Source organism: Salmo salar, chromosome ssa01 (assembly GCF_905237065.1).
Source record: "Salmo salar chromosome ssa01, Ssal_v3.1, whole genome shotgun sequence".
Lineage (NCBI taxonomy): Eukaryota > Metazoa > Chordata > Actinopteri > Salmoniformes > Salmonidae > Salmo > Salmo salar.
Window position 1 is genome coordinate 131,731,612 of NC_059442.1, and position 20,579 is coordinate 131,752,190.

The 20,579-nt window shown below is 45.8% G+C and overlaps 1 protein-coding gene across 1 annotated transcript in view; it reads right to left on the minus strand.

The window, feature by feature from the left end:
* Nucleotides 1–20,579, minus strand: part of LOC106563686 (malignant fibrous histiocytoma-amplified sequence 1 homolog) — a 31,947-nt gene extending 11,368 nt beyond the window's left edge. The window contains exon 1 of the mRNA XM_014129491.2: nucleotides 17,206–20,579. Within this exon, the coding sequence (XP_013984966.1) occupies nucleotides 17,206–20,161 (2,956 nt within the window). The 5' untranslated portion in view covers nucleotides 20,162–20,579. The remainder of the gene's footprint in view (nucleotides 1–17,205) is intronic.

The window sequence follows — 20,579 nt, forward strand, 5'->3', positions numbered from 1 at the left end:
AACACCTATGTGAGAATGTTATTCATTGCTCAGCGTTCAACACCATAGTGCCCTCAAAGCTCATCACTAAGCTAACGACCCTGGGACTAAACACCTCCCTCTGCAACTGGATCCTGGACTTCCTGATGGCCCGCCCCCAGTTGGTAAGGGTAGGTAACACAGCCGCCACGCTGATCCTCAACATGGGGGCCCCTCAGGGGTGTGTGCTCAGTCCCCTCCTGTACTCCCTGTTCACTCATGACTTAATGGCCTGGCACGACTCCAACACCATCATTAAGTTTGCAGATGATACAACCGTGTTAGGCCTGATCACTGACAACGATGAGAAAGCCTATAGGGTGGAGGTCAGAGACCTGGCTGTGTGGTGCCAGGACAACCTCTCCCTCAACGTGATCAACATAAAGGAGATGATTGTGGACTACAGGAAAAGGAGGACCGAGCACAACCCCATTCTCATCGACGGGGTTGTAGTGGAGCAGGTTGACAGCTTCACATTCCTTGGTGTCCACCTAACTAACAAACTATCATGGTCCAAGCACATCAACACAGTCGTGAAGAGGGCACGACAACGCCTCTTCCCCCTCAAGAGACTGGTCCTCAGATCCTCAAAAAGTTCTACAGCTGCACCATCGAGAGCATCCTGACTGGTTGCATCACTGCCTGGTAGGCAACTGCTCGGCCTCCGACCGCAAGGCACTACAGACTACAGGTAGTGCGTACGGCCCAGTACATCACTGGGGCCAAGCTTCCTGCCATCCAGGATCTCTATACCAGGCGGTGTCAGAGGAAGGCCCTAAAAATTGTCAGACTTCAGCCACCCTAATCATAGACTGTTCTCTCCACTACCACACGGCAAGTGGTACCGCAGTCTAGGTCCAAAAGGCTACTTAATAACTTATACCCCTAAGCCATGACTCCTGAACATCTAATAAAATGTCTACCCAGACTATTTGCATTGCCCCCCCCCCCCTTTTACACTGCTGCTACTGTTATCTACGCATAGTCACTTTAATAAATCTACCTACATGTACATATTATCTCAATTACCTTGACTAACCAGGGTAATTGATTTGATATGATTTGACTCATGAAAGAAATGAGTCAGACCTCCCAACGCAATAACTGATGTGTTGTAAACCTACTGAATTTGAACTACGACCCACAAACACAAAGCTGAGATAATGGCAGAGCTACTACTGTAATGTTTGTGTTGTAATAATATCCTATGATAACTATCCAGTCCTGACATACCATTACGTTTTCACCAGCGCATCCAAGCAGAGACAAGCTTCTGTCAAACTTTTTACTGTCAAATTTGGGTCAAGTACTTCCAGCTCTCCAGGAATGTACCTTAAGTGTTCATGGGACAAAACAAACAGCTGTACCGTATGTATGACTGGAATACAATTGCTCAAACAATTTTCTGTCTAAATTCAGCTCACAGTTAGCCAACACTGATCATGAAGAGAGACATATTTTCTGAGGCAAACAGCACCAGGCCTAAATAATTGTGGTATTTTCAGGGTGATTTATCACGACAGAAGACTTGCCTGTATCTCAACAACCTCGAATTACTTCAGAAGATTTCCTTTCACTTATTCAGCTGGAGTGTCCTCTGTCCTACAGTTAAACAGGCCCACATACAGTTGAAGTCAGAAGTTTACATACACTTATGTTGGAGTCATAACTTGTTTTTCAAACACTCCACAAATTTCTTGTTAATAAACTATAGTTTTGTTAAGTCAGTTAGGTCATACTGCTTGGAAAATTCCTGAAAATGTTGTAATGGCTTTAGAAGCTTCCGTCAGGCTGATTGACATTATTTGAGTCAACTGGAGGTGTACCTGTGGATGTATTTCAAGGCCTACCTTCAAACTCAGTGCCTCTTTGCTTGACATCATTGGAAAATGAAAAGAAATCAGCCAAGACCTCATAATTTTTTTTTGTAGACCTCCACAAGTCTGGTTCATCCTTGGGAGCAATTTCCGAACGCCTGAAGGTACCACGTTCATTTGTACAAACTGTAGTACGCAAGTATAAACACCATGGGACCACGCAGCCGTCATACCGCTCAGGAAGGAGATGCGTTCTGTCTCCTAGAGATGAACGTACTTTGGTGCGAAAAGTGCAAATCAATCCCAGAAGAGCAGCAAAGGACCTTGTGAAGATGCTGGAGGAAACCGGTACAAAAGTATCAATATCCACAGTAAAACGAGTCCTATATCGACATAACCTGAAAGGCTGCTCAGCAAGGAAAAAGCCAGACTACGGTTTGCAACTGCACATGGGGACAAAGATCATACCAGAGGACATTTCTCCAAAAAGTATGATGAAACAAAAATATAACTGTTTGGCCATAATGACCATCGTTAGGTTTGGAGGAAAAGGGGGAGGCTTGGAAGCCGAAGAACACCATCCCAACCGTGAAGCAAAGGGGGTGGCAGCATCATGTTGTGGGGGTGCTTTGCTGCAGGAGGGACTGGTGCACTTCACAAAATAGATGGCATCATGAGGACGGGAAATTATGTGGATATATTGAAGCAACATCTCAAGACATCAGTCAGGTAGTTAAAGTTTGGTCACAAATGGGTCTTCCAAATGGACAATGACCCCAAGCGTACTTCCAAAGTTGTGGCAAAATGGCTTAAGGACAACAAAGTCAAGGTATTGGAGTGGCCATCACAAAGCCCTGACCTTAATCCCATAGAACATTTGTGGCCAGAACTGAAAAGGCGTGTGCGAGCAAAGAGGCCTACAAACCTGACTCAGTTACACCAGCTCTGTCAGGAGGAATGGGCCACAATTCACCCAATTTATTCTGGGAAGCTTGTGGAAGGCTACCCAAAACATTTGGCCCAAGTTAACCTGTCTGGGCTAGGGGGCAGTATTTTCACGGCCGGATAAAAAAACGTACCCGATTTAAACTGGTTACTACTCTTGCCCAGAAATGAGAATATGCATATAATTAGTAGATGTGGATAGAAAACACTCTAAAGTTTCTAAAACTGTTTGAATGGTGTCTGTGAGTATAACAGAACTCATATGGCAGGCAAAAAAATGAGAAGATTCCATGCAGGAAGTGGCCTGTCTGACCATTTTTAGTCCTTCTGTTGCATCTCTATCGAAATTACAGCATCTGTGCTGTTACGTGACACTTTCTAAGGCTTCCATTGGCTCTCTAAAGCGTTCAGAAAGCGGAATGACGCGTCTCCTGTCTCTGGGCAAAGTACAGAAGCAGAGTTTGTAAGTGGTCTGACTGGGGACAGTGAGACTGGACCTCACAATTTTTTTCTTTCACTCTTTGAATGAATACAACTTTGTCCGGTTGGAATATTATCGCTATTTTACGAGAAAAATTGCATAAAAATTCATTTTAAACAGCGTTTGACATGCTTCTAAGTACGGTAAAGGAATATTTAGAATTTTTTTGTCACGAAATGCGCTCGCGCGTTACCCTTCGGAAAGTGACCTGAACGCACGAACAAAACGGAGGTATTTGGATATAACTATGGATTATTTGGAACCAAAACAACATTTGTTGTTGAAGTAGAAGTCCTGGGAGTGCATTCTGACGAAGAACAGCAAAGGTAATCAAATTTTTCTAATAGTAATTCTGAGTTTAGGTTGCCCCAAACTTGGTGGGTGTCAAATTTGCTAGCCGTGATGGCTGAGCTATGTACTCAGAATATTGCAAAATGTGCTTTCGCCGAAAAGCTATTTTTAAATCTAACATAGCGTTTGCATAAAGGAGTTCTGTATCTATAATTCTTAAAATAATTATGTATTTTGTCAACGTTTATCATGAGTAATTTAGTAAATTCACCGGAAGTTTTCGGTGGGTATGCTAGTTCTGAACATCACATGCTAATGTAAAAAGCAGTTTTTTGATATAAATATGAACTTGATTGAACAAAACATGCATGTATTGTATAACATAATGTCCTAGGAGTGTCATCTGATGAAGATCAAAGGTTAGTGCTGCATTTAGCTATGGTTTGGGTTTTTGTGACATATATGCTTGCTTTGAAAATGGCTGTGTGATTATGTATGTCTATGTACTCTCCTAACATAATCTAATGTTTTGCTTTCGCTGTAAAGCGTTTTTGAAATCGGACAACGTGGTTGGATTAACGAGAGTATTATCTTTCAAATGGTGTAAAATAGTCATATGTTTGAGAAATTGAAGTTATAGCATTTTTTAGGTATTTGTATTTCGCGCCACGCGATTCCACTGGCTGTTGAATAGAGTGGGACGCTAACGTCCCACCTAGCCCAGAGAGGTTAAACACTTTAAAGGCAATGCTACCAAAACTCAATTAGTATTATGTAAACTTCTGACCCACTGGGAATGTGATGAAAGATATAAAAGCTTAAATAAATCCTCTACTATTGTTCTGACATTTCACATTCTTAAAGTTAAGTGGTGATCCTAACTGACCTAAGACAGGGAATTTTACTAGGATTAAATGCCAGGAATTGTGAAAAACTGAGATTACATACACCTTAGCCAAATACATTTAAACTTCCGACTTCAACTATATGTTCCTCATCAACAGCCTACCATTTGACCCCTCACAGAGAACAGTGACGGAATCTACACTAGTACAGGGAAAGAGAGCTCAGGTTGCCTGTACATAGTCCGATCAGTTCAGGTTCTTCCTGAGTAAAGACAGTGTGGCTCGTACAGTCAGGAACTCAGGATGTTTGGATGCCAGAGTACTGGCATACTCTGACATTTGAGTTTCTAGTAAACAGATCAGACATCTTGGACAGTAGAGTAGACACAGCGCTCAGGTTGCCACCAGTGCAGCATCAGACCATGTGGTAGTGCCCAGGGCAGGCAGAGAGAGAGCAGTGAGTCAGTGGTAGACATAGAGCAGCTGCCTCTGCCCTGGGTTCAGATCCAGAGGCCAGCAGCTCAGTCAGAGGATTAACACCACAGTGTGTTGAAACAACAGTCAGGCCAAGCACGTCACATGAAGCAGCCGGTCATGATCAACAAACATGGCCAGACACAACTCACTCTGTCTCACTGACACAGACCGACATATAGCAGTGCTACATATACCCAAACACACACACACACACAGTTCGGTTTTCCATGACACCCAAAAAGACAGAGTTCAGCAGCCGTCTGGTGGTCAGATGCAGTTGAGTCAGGGCTGGTTGCGAATGAGATTTCCACACAAGCAGCTGTCTGCTCTGCCCACTCTGTGCTGTGCAGGTGAGAAGGCCCAGGACGAGGCCCAAACAGAACGCCATTTAAAATGTCCTAACGAAAACCACATTCTTTCTACTTTAAGTAACACACATTTTGATCACCAGGGTTCATTACCTTACAGGTACTGCATAACAAGGGTTTTAAATCACTTAATGTTCTGTTGTTACTAGCCTACATCTGTGACGTCTGGTGTGGAGCATAAACTTTGGTCTTGGTAGCCTCAGCCAAGACCTACTCAGTCTCCACAACAACAACAAAAAGCCTGCAATTTGATTGGCTTTGAGTGTTGGAGTGGCTTTCCTTGACCAGCAAATGTAAGTGTTCCAGTTTTAGTTGCTGCATCAATTTGGACCACCACCTTGATGAGATCATCATTTGTCTGATGAGGTAACTGACTGTTTGTTTATGAACAATGCACATTGCCAGAAAGTGGGGGGAGGATAATTACACATCAGAGTTTGCTGCTTGGCATTCCAGTCTAGTTCTAAAAAAACTCCATAAATCCAAAAGGAGGGAAATACTGACCAAATCATAAAATAGTTGCTCCTATCAGTTATATAAAGCACTGCAGTCCGCTGTAGAACAAGATGTGTGGTAAAACAAACACTAGACACAAAGAAACACTTCGCTGACTAGTCTGATAAGAGTCAAGTTTACACAGACAGAGGGAGTTCGTTTGGAGACATGACTATCTTAGAGGCAGCTTAACAAAGAGACAGGAAGATATCGTGACCAGTCTCTCAAACACATTAAATTAGACTAATCCCTTTTGAACAGCGAGTGGCTCCTGCCTCCTGACACGGACAGGCCCACAGCCTGAGGAATGTGTGCCCTATTTCTCTGCCAGAGGGGATGGCACAAAAATAACCCATTCTGGCCAACCCATTCTGGCCATTCCACAGTGGGTTGCCTTGGAGACTGAGCTGGGCCTGCCTGGCAAACAGCAAGTAGGCCAGACGAGAATCTGGCAGTGTCAAAGGCAGCCTTCTGGGGTACCTTAGGATGAAGAGATGAGGACGGGGAACCAGCCAGCAGCACTTGTGTGTTTAAGATGGCTGTGGTTAAAGTGGAGCTTAATCCTGGCAGGCAGAGAAGAGAGTTTAATCACAGCGGCATTATCCTGAACATGAACACATATGCACTAAAGAGAGAGAGAGGAGGTAGTAACATAGGAGCCTGTCTGCACTATCATAGCCAGGGTAGCAGCATAGTGGAGACAGGCTCCTATCACAGCCAGGGTAGCAGCACAGTGCAGACAGGCTCCTATCACAGCCAGGGCAGTAGCATAGCGCAGACAGGCTCCCATCACAGCCAGGGCAGTAACATAGCGCAGACAGGCTCCCATCACAGCCAGGGCAGTAGCATAGTGCAGACAGGCTCCCATCACAGCCAGGGCAGTAGCATAGCGCAGACAGGCTCCCATCACAGCCAGGGCAGTAGCATAGTGCAGACAGGCTCCCATCACAGCCAGGGCAGTAGCATAGTGCAGACAGGCTCCCATCACAGCCAGGGCAGTAGCATAGCGCAGACAGGCTCCCATCACAGCCAGGGCAGTAGCATAGTGCAGACAGGCTCCTATCACAGCCAGGGCAGTAGCATAGCGCAGACAGGCTCCTATCACAACCAGGGCAGTAGCATAGCGCAGACAGGCTCCTATCATTACCAGGGCAGGATATGGAATAACTACTAGCAGACCATTATATTCTCCCCTGTATATTGTGCGCGCAGAGAGAGCTGCTGCTCATCTGTTCGGACAGTGGTGTGTGCATGCCCGAGCGAACATGTGTGCGTGCTGCAGGGCCAGATGTTAACATCTGGTGCATAATGAGATGATCACCCTTATGCAGCACAGCAGTCAAAAACAGCTCCAGCCCCACTGCCCTCCTCTCCCTTTGACACTGAAGCTGTCCAATCACATTATCAGCCCACTCACACTGATGGGCCTGGCTGGTGCGGATGACTTAAGGCCCTACATCGCAATCATGTTCATTGTGAATGAGACAATCCTTGGGCTTAGCTAAAGGAATGCTAATATAGAGTAATTCATATTAAACGGATATCCGTTTAAAAACACTGTGTGCTGTATATTGGGTTGTTGTAGCAAGGTCATATACGCAACCAAGAAAATGACTAAATATGGTTTTAACGGTAACACCTGGCGACTGTATAAAGCAGGAAAATACACCATGTGACGTGACTAGCAAATATGCCTCAGTCTGCCCCAGGGAAATGGGAGAGAGAGCAGGAGATACAAAAAAAAAAAAAAGATTCCCTACAGCAAAATTCATGCAATTATTGTCCACTCGAGCAAAATAACATTTTTTACTGTGTGTAAATGTCTTTCATAAAATCGGTCACATTCAAATGTAGCCCATATCAAAACACTGAAAATGGACACAGTCCAGTATCCTCTTAAAAATCAGCTTGAGCATGGATACATTAAATTACACGGTAATGTCACAGCATGAGAGAACCAGATACAGTTGAAGTGGGAAGTTTACATACACTAAGGTCGCTGTCATTAAAACTCGTTTTTCAACCACTCCACAAAGTTCTTGTTAACGAACTATAGTTTTGGCAAGTCGGTTAGGACATCTACTTTGTGCATGACACAAGTAATCTTTCCAACAATTGTTTACAGACAGATTATTTCACTTATAATTCACTGCATCACAATTCCAGTTGGTCAGAAGTTTACATACACTAAGCTGACTGTGCCTTTAAACAGCTTGGAAAATTCCAGAAAATGATGTCATGGCTTTAGAAGCTTTTGATAGGCTAATTGACATAATTTGAGTCAATTGGGAGGTGTACCTGTGGATGCATTTCTAGGCGTACCTTCAAACGCAGTGCCTCTTTGCTTGACATCATGGGAAAATCAAAAGAAATCAGCCAAGACCTCAGAAAAAAAGAATTGTAGACCTCCACAAGTCTGGTTCATCCTTGGGAGCAATTTCCAAATGCCTGACGGTACCACGTTCATCTGTACGAACAATAGTACGCAAGTATAAACACCATGGGACCACGCAGCCGTCATACCGGTCAGAAAGGAGACGCGTTCGGTCTTCCAAAGTTGTGGCAAAATGGCTCAAGGACAACAAAGTCAAGGTATTGGAGTGGCCATTACAAAGCCCTGACCTCAAACCCATAGATAATTTGTGGGCTGAGCTGAAAAAGCATGTGCGAGCAAGGAGGCCTAGAAACCTGACTCAGTTACACCAACTCTGTCAGGAGGAATGGGCCAAAATTATCCCAACTTATTGTGGGAAGCTTGTGGAATGCTACCCAAAACGTTTGACCCAAGTCAAACAATTTAAAGGCAATGCTACCAAATACTAATTGAGTGTATGTAAACTTCTGACCTACTGGGAATCTGATGAAAGAAATAAAAGCTGAAATAAATCACTCTACTATTATTCTGACATTTCACATTCTTAAAATAAAAGTGGTGATCCTAACTGACCTAAGACAGGGAATTTTTACCAGGATTAAGTGTCAGGAATTGTGAAAAAATGAGTTTAAATGTATTTGGCTAAGGTGTATGTAAACTTCCGACTTCAATTCTATATGTTCACCAATGGTGAAAATAAACCCAGAGTAGAACAAACAAAAGAGGGGCTCCTAAAATAGCTGTCCATTCCTTGGGGCAGGATGCTGCTGAACAGCCCTGTGTATTAATTAGCTAACAGTAATAGCTAGGTTATCATGGTCCTTAAAACAGAGCCTGCTCATCACATCCCCCCCACACACAAAAAACAACCCACATACTATAAATACGTACACTCATTGGTTGGGTTTAAAGTGAATAAATGTATCATTCCTCAGGCAGAGCTGAGTAATTGGCAGCTGGCAAGGCAATCTGCCAGGGACTGAACTGATCTGAGGACAGGTTCATTCTCCTTGTTAGCATGGTTGAATTACCAGCCAGGGGGCCCCTATTGATTTTGTTAGTCTGACTCCGATATCATATTAAAAACTGCAAACATTTCTATCCACCCTAAGGCAAAATGTGTAGAACTGCAGGAAATTAGCTGTAAACCAAACATTTCTCTACACCCCATGGCAAAATGTGTGTAATTGCAAAAAATGACTAAAACAAACCCCAAAATATCTGCGCTGTCAAGAGGGGGGGGGGGTCACTAAAATGTTTGCTCGCAGTGGGGGGAGGGGGATGTGGATAGGCAAACCCGTGAGCAACTGCGGCCCCTCCATGATCAGTTCAGATTTTTTATGGCTCCCACCCCCATCAAAGTTGTCTATCCCTGGCCTAGAGGAACATTGTGCTCATGCTTCATCCAGGACGTGAACTGTCCGACAGTGACCAAAACAGCCCATTTCCACCACTGCTATCAGCTCTAGACCTCTGACCACGTCAAAGGAGTGTGCACTGACCGGAAGAAAAGCCTGAAAGCCTGAATGTGAAGAACTATAAATGAGAGTGCCCTAATTTTATTTCCAGACACCATTTCCCTTTCAAGGCAGACAATGGCCCGCCAAATGGAGAAAAAAAAGAAGAAAAACTACTCCCTTCTAGGAAACTACAAGTTTGAGCCTTGATGGCTTTGGTCAACACATTCAGGATTTTGACTGATGCTAGCGGGCAAAAGGGGAAAGCTATGCTGAAAAGGGTTTGATATAATTCATCACACAATACGAAGGCTGGCAACCAGGCTTGCAAAACCCATACATTATGAATACAGCAACAAAACCTGAACAGCCGATTGTTAGGGACTCGGTAGAGGCTAGGTGACCATTGACTCTGCGTTCCCACGGGATAGAAGCTATGAACCCATCCAAACCCAACAGCCACTGTCTGTCACATGTCTAAGAGATAATACAGTGGACAGGCTTACTGCACACAACTCCAGTTGGGCAGCCAACTGGTGACATAACAGGATTCACGTCCTCTCTTAGAGATTACTAGGCTGCGTTGAGGACAGATTTCATACAGCACAATAATAAAAAAAACAAGTAGGTGATATGGAAAACAACATTTAGAGCAGACCAAACAATCCAAAACCCACAGCAACTCTGAAAACGAATTTAGCCCACTGGTGTCTTATCCACCTAAGTGTAGTTAGTGTGTGGTTGAGAGTACACAGGTAGGTGCGGACAGGAGTAATTCATCAGACTACAGCAAGAATTAGAATTCACAGGTAGAAAATAAAACCATTTCAGCATGAGCTGTACAGTAAGACAATCATAGGTAGGCCTATGAAGGCCTATTTAACTTTATGTAAGGTCGTCAGAAGGTCACATCTAATGTGAGATATCCATAAGACCATTTCCCATGTGATGTCCAGAGTTAAAAACAAAACAAAAACACCCTTTAGGCTAACCTTCTTTCAGGTGAACAGCTCATTCACGTCACCAACACAGACATACACAAACATACACGACCGAGAAGAACACTTTAGGATAACTGTACCGAACAGACAGACAGACAGACAGACAGACAGACAGACAGACAGACAATTCAGAAGGCCACAGCAGCACATCAGTCAGAGGGCCAATATGAGCTCTATCACTTTCACTTCCAGCCTTGTCCCTGAGCCGGGAAACGCAAGACATCTGAACCTCTTCATATAACAGAACCAGCTTTTCCTGCCACAATCACTAATATGATAACTATCTCTCTGCATCAACAGTTGTGACTGGCCCACAGTCACTAGATACAGCCACTCAGCAACAAGTCAGGCCCTTCAGCAGCTTACTAAGTTTGTATTAACCAATACACTGCATTTGTAGTTTAGTCTGTGCCTCTGAGATCGCCAGTCTCTGAACAGTTCCTCAAAACAGCTCTACTTTGGCTGTTAGATTCTGGCTCATTCTTCCAGAGTTCCTTGTGCTTGGCTGTTACTGAGTTACTAATCATCACCAGCCTCTGAGTTTCCTCTTGACCCTGCAGTCAGTCCTTGGCCAAAGCGTCTAAGCTGCGTCATTTCCCAGCACTTCCACCAGTGGAATGTTTTAATGGGCAAAACACACAAAGTCATAACCGGACAGAGAAGTTCCAGCTGAAGAGCTGCAAGAGACAGACTGACAGGTTTTCAACTTTTTCCTCATTTAGACTTCATTGCCAATCCCTGTACTCAATTACTGGTAATGACTGCGGCATATTGCTCAAGATTTCGAAAGGTGGTTTGCTACATTTTTAAACAATGAAACTTAGCCGATACTACCACATAGACATCTCGTCTGTGATTCCTGTGACAGGTATCAATGTAGTGGCTCGTCTTACTTTCTCGTAAAGTTAGCCTTGGAGGCCTTTGGCTATATTTGGAGCACCCACCAGTTGTCTCTTGGGGTAAAGCGCAATAATTTATCTTAAGTTGGCCTAAGAATTTTCCAGATATTCCCCAGGGGATCTAAATAACATGTAAGGAGTCCAATTAAATTGACCGCCATGTGGTGAGAAAACAATACATGATTGTATGACTGATCTATGCTCCTCCTTGATACAGTATAGCCATGGCTTACTGGGAGGAAGAGGATAGACTGCCTGTGCGACGATATCCAATTCCTCAGCAAGCAGCTAGCAGCTCGTCCACAGTGAAAAGTCAGTTTTATTATTCACTAAAAAGTCAGAATGAAATTAAAATAATGTGGGAACATGTCCCAACAAATGTTCCAGTGAACTGAAATGTCTTCACACCGTCGTTGCTGGGCAGGCAGCCTAAAGTTGTGAGCTTTCAGTCATCTCATCTCTTTCATTTTTAGAATACGATGCAATAATACAGGAAAAACTGGGTAAAGTTCAATGTAACTACTATACCTCTATAGGTATGGGTGGATGAGGCTGTGAGGAGCTTGAGGGTAAGTGAAATGATGAATGTGTTTGTTCGTGTGTCTATGCATCTGTGTGACTGTGATAATCTAACCAACTCAGCTTTGCCTTCTTGGCCAGTCCCCTGCATGACCATTATCACTAGCAGCCTGATCCTAGCAGATCCCCTAACTGGATTAGAGGGGTTTGTCCAGTGGTACAGAGTCAAACTGGACTTGAGGATCCACACAGAGAGGGAAAGTGCTGGAGGGCTCGCCTTCGACACTAAGAATCAAAGCCAGCTTTGGACACCACTCCCTAGATCTCTGCCCTTCAACAACAGATACTTTGTTTATTACAGCTCAGCCTTCAACACCACAGTACCCTCCAAGCTCATCATTAAGCTCGGGCCCTGGGTTTAAACTCTGCCCTGTGGAACTGGGTCCTGGACTTTCTGACGGGCCTCCCCAGGTGAAGGTAGGAAACACCTCCACTACGCTGATCCTCAACACAGGGGCCCCACAAGTGTGCGTGCTCAGCCCCCTCCTGTACTCCGTTCACCCATGACTGTGTGGCCATGCACGCCTCCAACTCAATCATCAAGTTTGCAGACAACACAACAGTAGTAGATCTGATTACCAAAATATGACGAGACAGCCTACAGGGAGGAGGTGAGGGCCCTGGTGGAGTGGTGCCAGGAAAATAATCTCTCCCTCAACGTCAACAAACAAAGGAGCTGATCATTGACTTCAGGAAACAGCAGAGGGAGCATGCCCCTATCCATATGGACAGGACCACAGTGGAGAAGGTGAAAAGCTTCAAGTTCCTCATGTACACTTCACTGACAATCTGAAAATGGTCCACCCACACAGACAGTGTGGTGAAGGCGCAACAGCGCCTCTTCAACATTAGGAGGCTGAAGAAATTCAGCTTGGCCCCTAAGACCCTCACAAACTTTTACAGATGCACAATCGAGAGCATCCTGTCAGGCTGTATCACCGCCTGGTACGGCAACTGCACGGCCCGCAAGCGCAGGGCTCTCCTGAGGGTGGTGCGGTCTGCCCAACGCATCACCGGGTCACACTGCCTGCCCTCCAAAACACCTACAGCACCCGATGTCACAGGAAGGCCAAAAAGATCATCAAGGACATCAATTACCCAAGCCACTGCCTGTTCAACCCCCTAGCATCCAGAAGGCGAGGTCAGTACAGGTGCATAAAAGCTGGGACAGAGAGACTGAAAAACAGCTTCTATCTCAAGGCCATCAGACTGTTAAATAGCCATCACTAACCGGCCTCCACCCAGTACCCTGCCCTGAACTTAGTCACTGTCACTAGCCGGCTACCACCCGGTTACTCAACCCTGCACCTTAGAGGCTGATGCCCTACGTACATAGACATGGAATCACTGGTCACTTTAATGTTTACATACTGTTTTACTCATTTCATATGTATATACTGTATCCTAGGCAATGCCACTCCAACATTCCTCGTCCTAATATTTATATATTTCTTAATTCCATTGTTTTACTTGAGATGTATGTATTCTTGGGAATTGTTATATACTACTGCACTGCTAGGAAGACAAGCATTTCGCTACATTCGCAATAACATCCGCTAAATATTTGGATGTGACCAATCAAATTTGATTTGAAAAGAGCAGATGTAGACAAAATACTATCCTCTTCCTTTGAACTTGTATGATGGGCACGAATGATCTGTGAGATAAGACATCTTGGTAGGCACCTGAAATATATCTACTGTACTTAGCAAATTGGAATGTAAATTGCACCAAGCATGTTTAAAGGTTCACAGGTTGATAACCAGATATATAGACCAGTGGGCCAGCAGGTTTATTTGTTGTGCTGTTACTGTACTGCAATTCACAGAGTAAGCTTAAGCCCTGGGCAGGGGAGAAGGTTGCTACACGAGGTACAGCAAAGTACAGGAGAAGGACAGACCGTGGGCGCCCAGCCAGAGATCATACTCTGGTTTCTCACACGTCTTCCACTCAGGGTCGACTGACGGCAGCTTGGATGTCTGCACAAACACACTTTGAGACGATTTTCAGGATCATGTACTGTACCCCCGCAAAAAACTCAAGAGGTCAATAAGAGTTCCACCAAAACGAGGGCTATTTGAACAGTATTTTAAAACACCATTTGTGTGGTCAGGAACGAGTGGACATCAATTTTAAGGATAACCTTTGTGACTAATCCCTGTGGAACGTGAAGGATCACATCCTTTCTGCTTACGACAAGTGTCATTATCTGTCAGATCAGAAGAAGGCAACAAACGAATCTGGATGTGTGTGGAAGAGGAAATGACAATTAACTGCACATTACTAATTAATCACTCACCACCCGCTGTCACTTTACACATACATTCAACACAAGCAAAAGCACAAACAGACTCTCACTTACACAAACACAATACAAGGTTTGTGGGGTTGCATCGTTTAGGGGGGAAATTGGTCTGCATGGCTGAGATTTCTTTTTCAGCCATATAAAGGCAGATCAGGTCATGAATAAAAGGGGAATGCATGCCTTTGTTCGATTCAGAGATGTCAGGCCAAAAGAGATGCAAGGAAAAGATTATTGCAATGGAGGTCTTCTCTCTAGATTCCACAGAAGAAAGATTATATTCAAGAGTCCTCCATGTTTAGTCTGCCGGAAAGAGAGGAGCCCCAACACTGAGTCAACAAGCTGCAGCAGCCAAAAACATGGCCATATTAGGACATATGAAAAGCTGTGCAGCTAAATGGAGGAGGAACACAGGTTGTGGAAAAGGTAGAACATTTTCATTTCTACAGAGACAAAGCAGGGGTGAAGGGGCATTCTATAGGAGTTGAATCACCAACATTTTTACAGGAGAGCAAACCTATAGCAACCATTGAGTTGCTCCAGTGAACACAACAAGAGGGCACATTCCCATGGAAACAGGCAGGTGCAGCTAAGAGCCAGTCACCTGCAAAGTAACTACTTGAGTGAGTTGTTCAAATTCAGCTATTGCCCAGTCTAAATTAAGAAGCGCACAGCTGGGGTGGGTCGGAAGAAGGCTACAGTGCACAGGGCTAAAGTTCCATTAATTGAATTCCAAATCACTAACCTGCAACATATTACATCCCCCACCCACGCAAACAAAACCATCTCCTCCCTTCCTTCCCTCCCACCCCATTCAATTTGTCAAAGTCTCCCAAGCATGATATCACATCCAGCCTTGCTTCAATAAATACCCAAGCAGAAAGACTAGCTTGTGGTAGAGTAACTCACTCACTCCTATCCAGCAGAAATGACAATGACGCTTGCAATGAAATGTGACACATTTACATAAGCACGAAGCAGTCACCATCTAGTTACTACTCAGTTAAACAAACTGTCGGTGTCTACAGGACTATCACCTTGCTAAACTTAATCCCTACGTGTTGTGCCTTGCGAAGTGTGGCAAACGACAACCGTGCGCATGTTCCTCCTAGGTCTCTACTACAGTATATGACATCTAGTCTATCTGCCAGAGAACTGCCTTACTTCAATCTACCGGACAGTTTATGTGCCTAGCTAAGCTCCAGTCTATTAGTATAGTAGGGGCTGGTCTGTGTCCCAGCTCCCGGGCCAGTCAGACAGACGGTTGCTCCGGAAGCATCGACACGCCAGTGAAACAGCTCTGAAAAAGCACGGTCTCATGTCTAATGATTCAAACCAGCCACGCCGCAGACGTGAACTAATCCACAAAAGACCGCCAAAGCCCTCCCTGGGCCAGAGAGGGAGAGGTGGGGATTGAAGCGTGAAAACAAGAGTGTGGGGAACTAACACAGAGAGAAGAAAAGAGGGAGAAATAAAATGAGGGTAGGAGGGCCAGGGAATGGGGTAGCTACCCATCCAGCCAAGACCCAGCTGCCTGCTCAATTCAGGACCACACCTAAATGACGATATCAACAATCCTGGTATGCGCATAGCTCCAGCACTACAGACTGCTTCAGCAGAAGACACAAACAAGATCTGCAGTATGAAAAGGCCCATTTAAAAGCACTATTTAAAAAAAAAAAGGGAAAGATATCAGTCTGGCAGATTTTCTGTCATTCATAGGAGCAGGAAAATGAGTAGGTGCTCTATTCTCATACAAAAGAGTGCACTCGAGGAGGTAATGCAATGACATCACAACAAAATCAATCTCATACTAGCAGCAGTAACGAGACAATGTACTGTAGGCCTACACTTCTTCCCACCGAATGCATGAATAGGGAGACCTTTACTGATTTCACCATATGAGTTTACACTGGTCTACTGATGTCTGGATAGCATTGTGCATCGTAACAAAAGAGCCGACATTGGGCTTGCTCGTGCTGTATGATCCATCTACTACAGACACATTCCAAGACAATAAAGGCACAGTGTGTTGCCACGGCAACCGTCAGTCAAACACCACGTCAGAACTTGTCCAGGAACTCAGCCAGAGGCCGAGAATAGACAACTCCGAGGCCAATTTGTGTATCAGAGGTGGGGCTTGAGCCCACGGAGCTCTTCCTCCCTCCCTCCCTCCCTTAGCTGAGCTAATGTCACCTACAGCGGCACTGTAGCCTTTGTGTAGCCTCCATCCCCCACTGACTGACTTAACTTAAACCTAATGAGTCATCCTCACACAAACACAGCAATAAACCCCTATTTTGTTTGACTATAGCACAAGAGCAGTGAATGAGTGTACAGAACGGCTTTCACTTTCTCACTCAAACCTCCAAAGATTGTTTGAGGCATTCATAATAGGTCAGAACATATCACTGTTGGGTAATTCCACAGCGTGATGCTGACACAAATCTGTTGTTATTAGCAGTTCGTTATTCTCTTTCATCCATTCAAATGAATCCCAGGAGAGGAGTATGTCATGAAAAACACCTGTATCAGATGTCCCCTCCATGAGATATTTCCATAATGCCATGATGATTCTAAACCACTGGTAAGTGATATACTTGAGTATAATTTTACACTTCCAGTTTCTCTCACCACATATAACCCTCAATATTGTCATTAAAATAATGAAAATTAGGGTGGGGCAATGTAAACTACAAAGTCCTTTACACATCTTTGCTAAATTAAAAGTGTGCCAATGAAAACGTGCCTACTTCTGGGAGGCTTGACAAGGGACTCGATAGAGAAAGAGAGGGATGTGACAGAGAAAGAGAGGGACAGAGAATCAAAGAGTCAGAGAGGGGAAAGCATATTTACCTGGGAAGGTGTGTGGGTTGGGTGACCCTCTTTTGAGGCACTTTGAACACAGAACATGAACAGTGTAATAGAGCCCGGGCCACTCCTGCAGTAGGACATTCAGCTCCTCAACCAGTGGTGTTATCGCTTGCCAAGCAGTCCAGATATTTGGCAGGGAGGCATGGCTGGCTATGGACAGTGTCTCGGACTGCAGCCTGCCCCGAGCCGGACGGTAGCTGACTACCACAGGCACTTTACCACGATAGGCAAATATCTGGTGCCGCCCATCTGACCTCTGAACCACATGGCTGTTGATCTGCACACTGTAGCGTGCAAACAGTCCAGGAGGGAAGAGAAAGGGAAAGCTGTATTCAATCTTCAGCTGCTCCACAGAGAAGAACGGACTAGCAGCCACTGAGCTCCCGTTCACCCAGGCCTCGGCATGGGGCTCCTCATTGCTGACATAGCTTGGGAACTTGTACCAGACGGTGGCCCCGTTCAGAGGCTTGCTGCGGGGCTTGTTGATGCAGTAGCAGACCCCCATCTTCTCCAGCAGCTCCATGATGAGGTGGAGGTCCTGTTGGGTCTGGATGAGAGGTCTCAGGAGCAGCCGGATGACGTTGGAAGGCAGGAGGCCGTGGCTGAGGAAGCCCTCCACATGGTGCTGTAGATGGGTAGCCCGGAGGTCCTCTTCCTTCTCCCCCTCCATAACCACACTGGCCCTCCTTTTGTCCCCCCTCTCCCCATCTGACAGTAGCCTCTCCAGCAGCGTGGACTCATCACTCTGGAAGAAGACATTGAGGATGGCGATGAAGCGTGGCAGGTTGTGGAAGACGTACTCTTTTAGTGTCAGACTGTCCTCGAAGTAGAGTAGCTTCCCGCTCTCGTGCAGGTAGGACAGGGCACTCTGCAGGCGGTCCTCTGTGAGTCCTGCCTGGAGGCCCAAGCGGGCCGAGTCCCACCACGAGAGCCACAGGTCCTGGGGCTTAAAGTGCAGCTCCTCCAGCATCTGCCAGGACTTGGGCAGCACGCGGTGGAGGTTGGGGAAGATGTCCCTGTGGTCTGCCACTGACATGAGCTTCTCCCTCAGCCTCTGGATGTTCCTCTGGCTCTCCGTGCAGCTGACACACAGGACAGGAGACAGGAGCTGCAGCCTGTGGTTCAGCATGTACTGCAGCTGGGCTTTCTTCCGCCTCAGGTTCTTGTCTGTGACGCCGTAGAAGAGGATGTGAGGGCTGGAGGTGCGGATGTTGTAGCCCTGTTCCAGGGCCTGGTCCACCTGTTGGGCGAGGGTCCGCAGGCAATGGCTGTCCCACTTCTCCTGCAGGGCAATCTGTCTGTGAATATCCAGGCTCTTCTCCTCCACCTCCATGTCTCCACACAAGTCTGTATGTGTGCCCACCATGCAGACCACAGCGTGGGGCACTTTGGCACTGAGGAGGTGGAGGAAGTACCCCACGTGGGCGTAAAAGCTCTTGGGTGAGTACGTTTTCAGATTCACAACAAGGATGTACAGAGCACCGGGTGAGAGAAAAAAAGGTTTGATGAGGTCATAATTTGGCTTCCCTGACAGGTCATACACTAAAAACGTAAGACTGCGATCGGCGTCCGCTACCCAGTTAGTCACATCAATCCCTTTGTTCCCCTGAGCAGAGTTGGCATCCTGCTGCTCACTCACTACACTCTGTCTGAGCCGTGTTTTCCCAGCGTTTTTCATTCCCATCAGGACCAGTTTTAATCTAGGCTTCACAGCGAGCTGGGAATGTGTGAGTTCCTTTTGATAGGCAGCGATATAGGGGATTCCCTTCATACAGACCTCATAGGGAGGCTGGATGAGGGGGTTATCCTTCACCTTCCAAATGTTTACCTTGGAGAGTTTTCCAAAGTTATCTGGAAGTATGGCTATTTGATTACCCTGTAAAACAAGCTCTTCCAATCTCTCTAGCTCCACAATGGAGTCAGGCAGATAAGTAATCTTATTATTGTCCAACCAGAGGTTTGCCAGCCTATGCAATTGGCCAATCTCTTCTGGGACAAAAGACAGTTGATTTCTGCTCAGGTAAAGCTCGTCTAGTCCTGTGATGTTTAGGATAACCTGGGGAAACTCCTCAAACTCATTAGATGAAAGATTGATCATTTTAAGTCTCTGCAGGTTGCCAAAGGAACGAGGCAGAGCTGAGAGGTTGTTACTGTCCAGCATCAGGCTCTCCAGGTTGTGCAGCTGACAGAAGGTGTCAGGTAACGAGGAGATGTGAATGCTGCTGAGCCACAGGATCTTGATGAACTGCAGCTTCATGATGTCCCCTGGTAGACACGCAAATGTATTCCCAGAGCAGTCGAGCTCCTCCAGGTCACTGAGGGAAAGAATCTCCGGGGGACACAGGTCCAGGTTGTTGTGGTCGGCATCCAGAGTACGGAGCCTCTTGAGCTGTGAGAAGGACCTGGGGAAATCGCGTATGTCATTGAAGCTTATGTCCAGTTCCTCCAAGCACTGCAGTGCCCCAATCTGTGACGGCAGGTACTGGATCTTGTTGTGACTGATGCAGAGCTTTTTCAGCCCCTTCAGCAGGCCTATATCCTCTGAGAAGTGGCTCAAGCAGTTGTGGCTCATGTCCAGCTCCACAAGTTGACCTAGTTCAAACACCACAAAGGGCACTGTGACAAATTTGTTCCTGCGGAGGATAAGGATACGCAGGTTTGTGAGGGTAGCCCCCAATCCTTCTGGTAGCTCGTGCAGCGAGTTATTGCCCAGATTGAGCACCTCTATCTCACTTATATTTTCAGGTAGAATTATCCTCTCCCTGTCTTTGGAGCAGATAGTGAGCTGACGCAGGTTGCTTCGCAGCTTCCTAGAGCGGACAGCAGCATCTCTCCACAGCGTAGCCGTTTTGAGATTGTTCTCCTTGTCCTCCATGGCTTTGCAGACCGACCCCTCCTTGTTATCCTGGTCGCATGGTGGTCTAGGTGCTTGTTTCATCGTTTATTGTTCTTATCATCAACAATACAAACAACGGGGAAAACGACAGTAACTCCATTTCGAGTAGGAGCAAGAAAACATGCTTTTCAATCCTATCAAGACGATTGGACCTGGCCAACAGCGCTTCACGCATCTTCTTTTATCTACGGCCGCGAACCACACAATGAAAAGGGAAACCTACCGCAATTTCAAGTCTATTTTAAAACCCAAGCGTTTCGGCTGGCCCCTCCAGCGCATTATCTGGTATCGTAGCATCCAATCGCGTCCCTTATTCAAACAAACAATGCATGAAATCAAACAACGGGAACGGTCACTCCTTATGTCTCGCTAGTTGCTACTCTCTCCGCCCGTGTTCTCGTGAACTGCAGTCCTTCCTGCTCAGGGACGTGTGGAAAGAGCAACAACGCCTAGAACATAC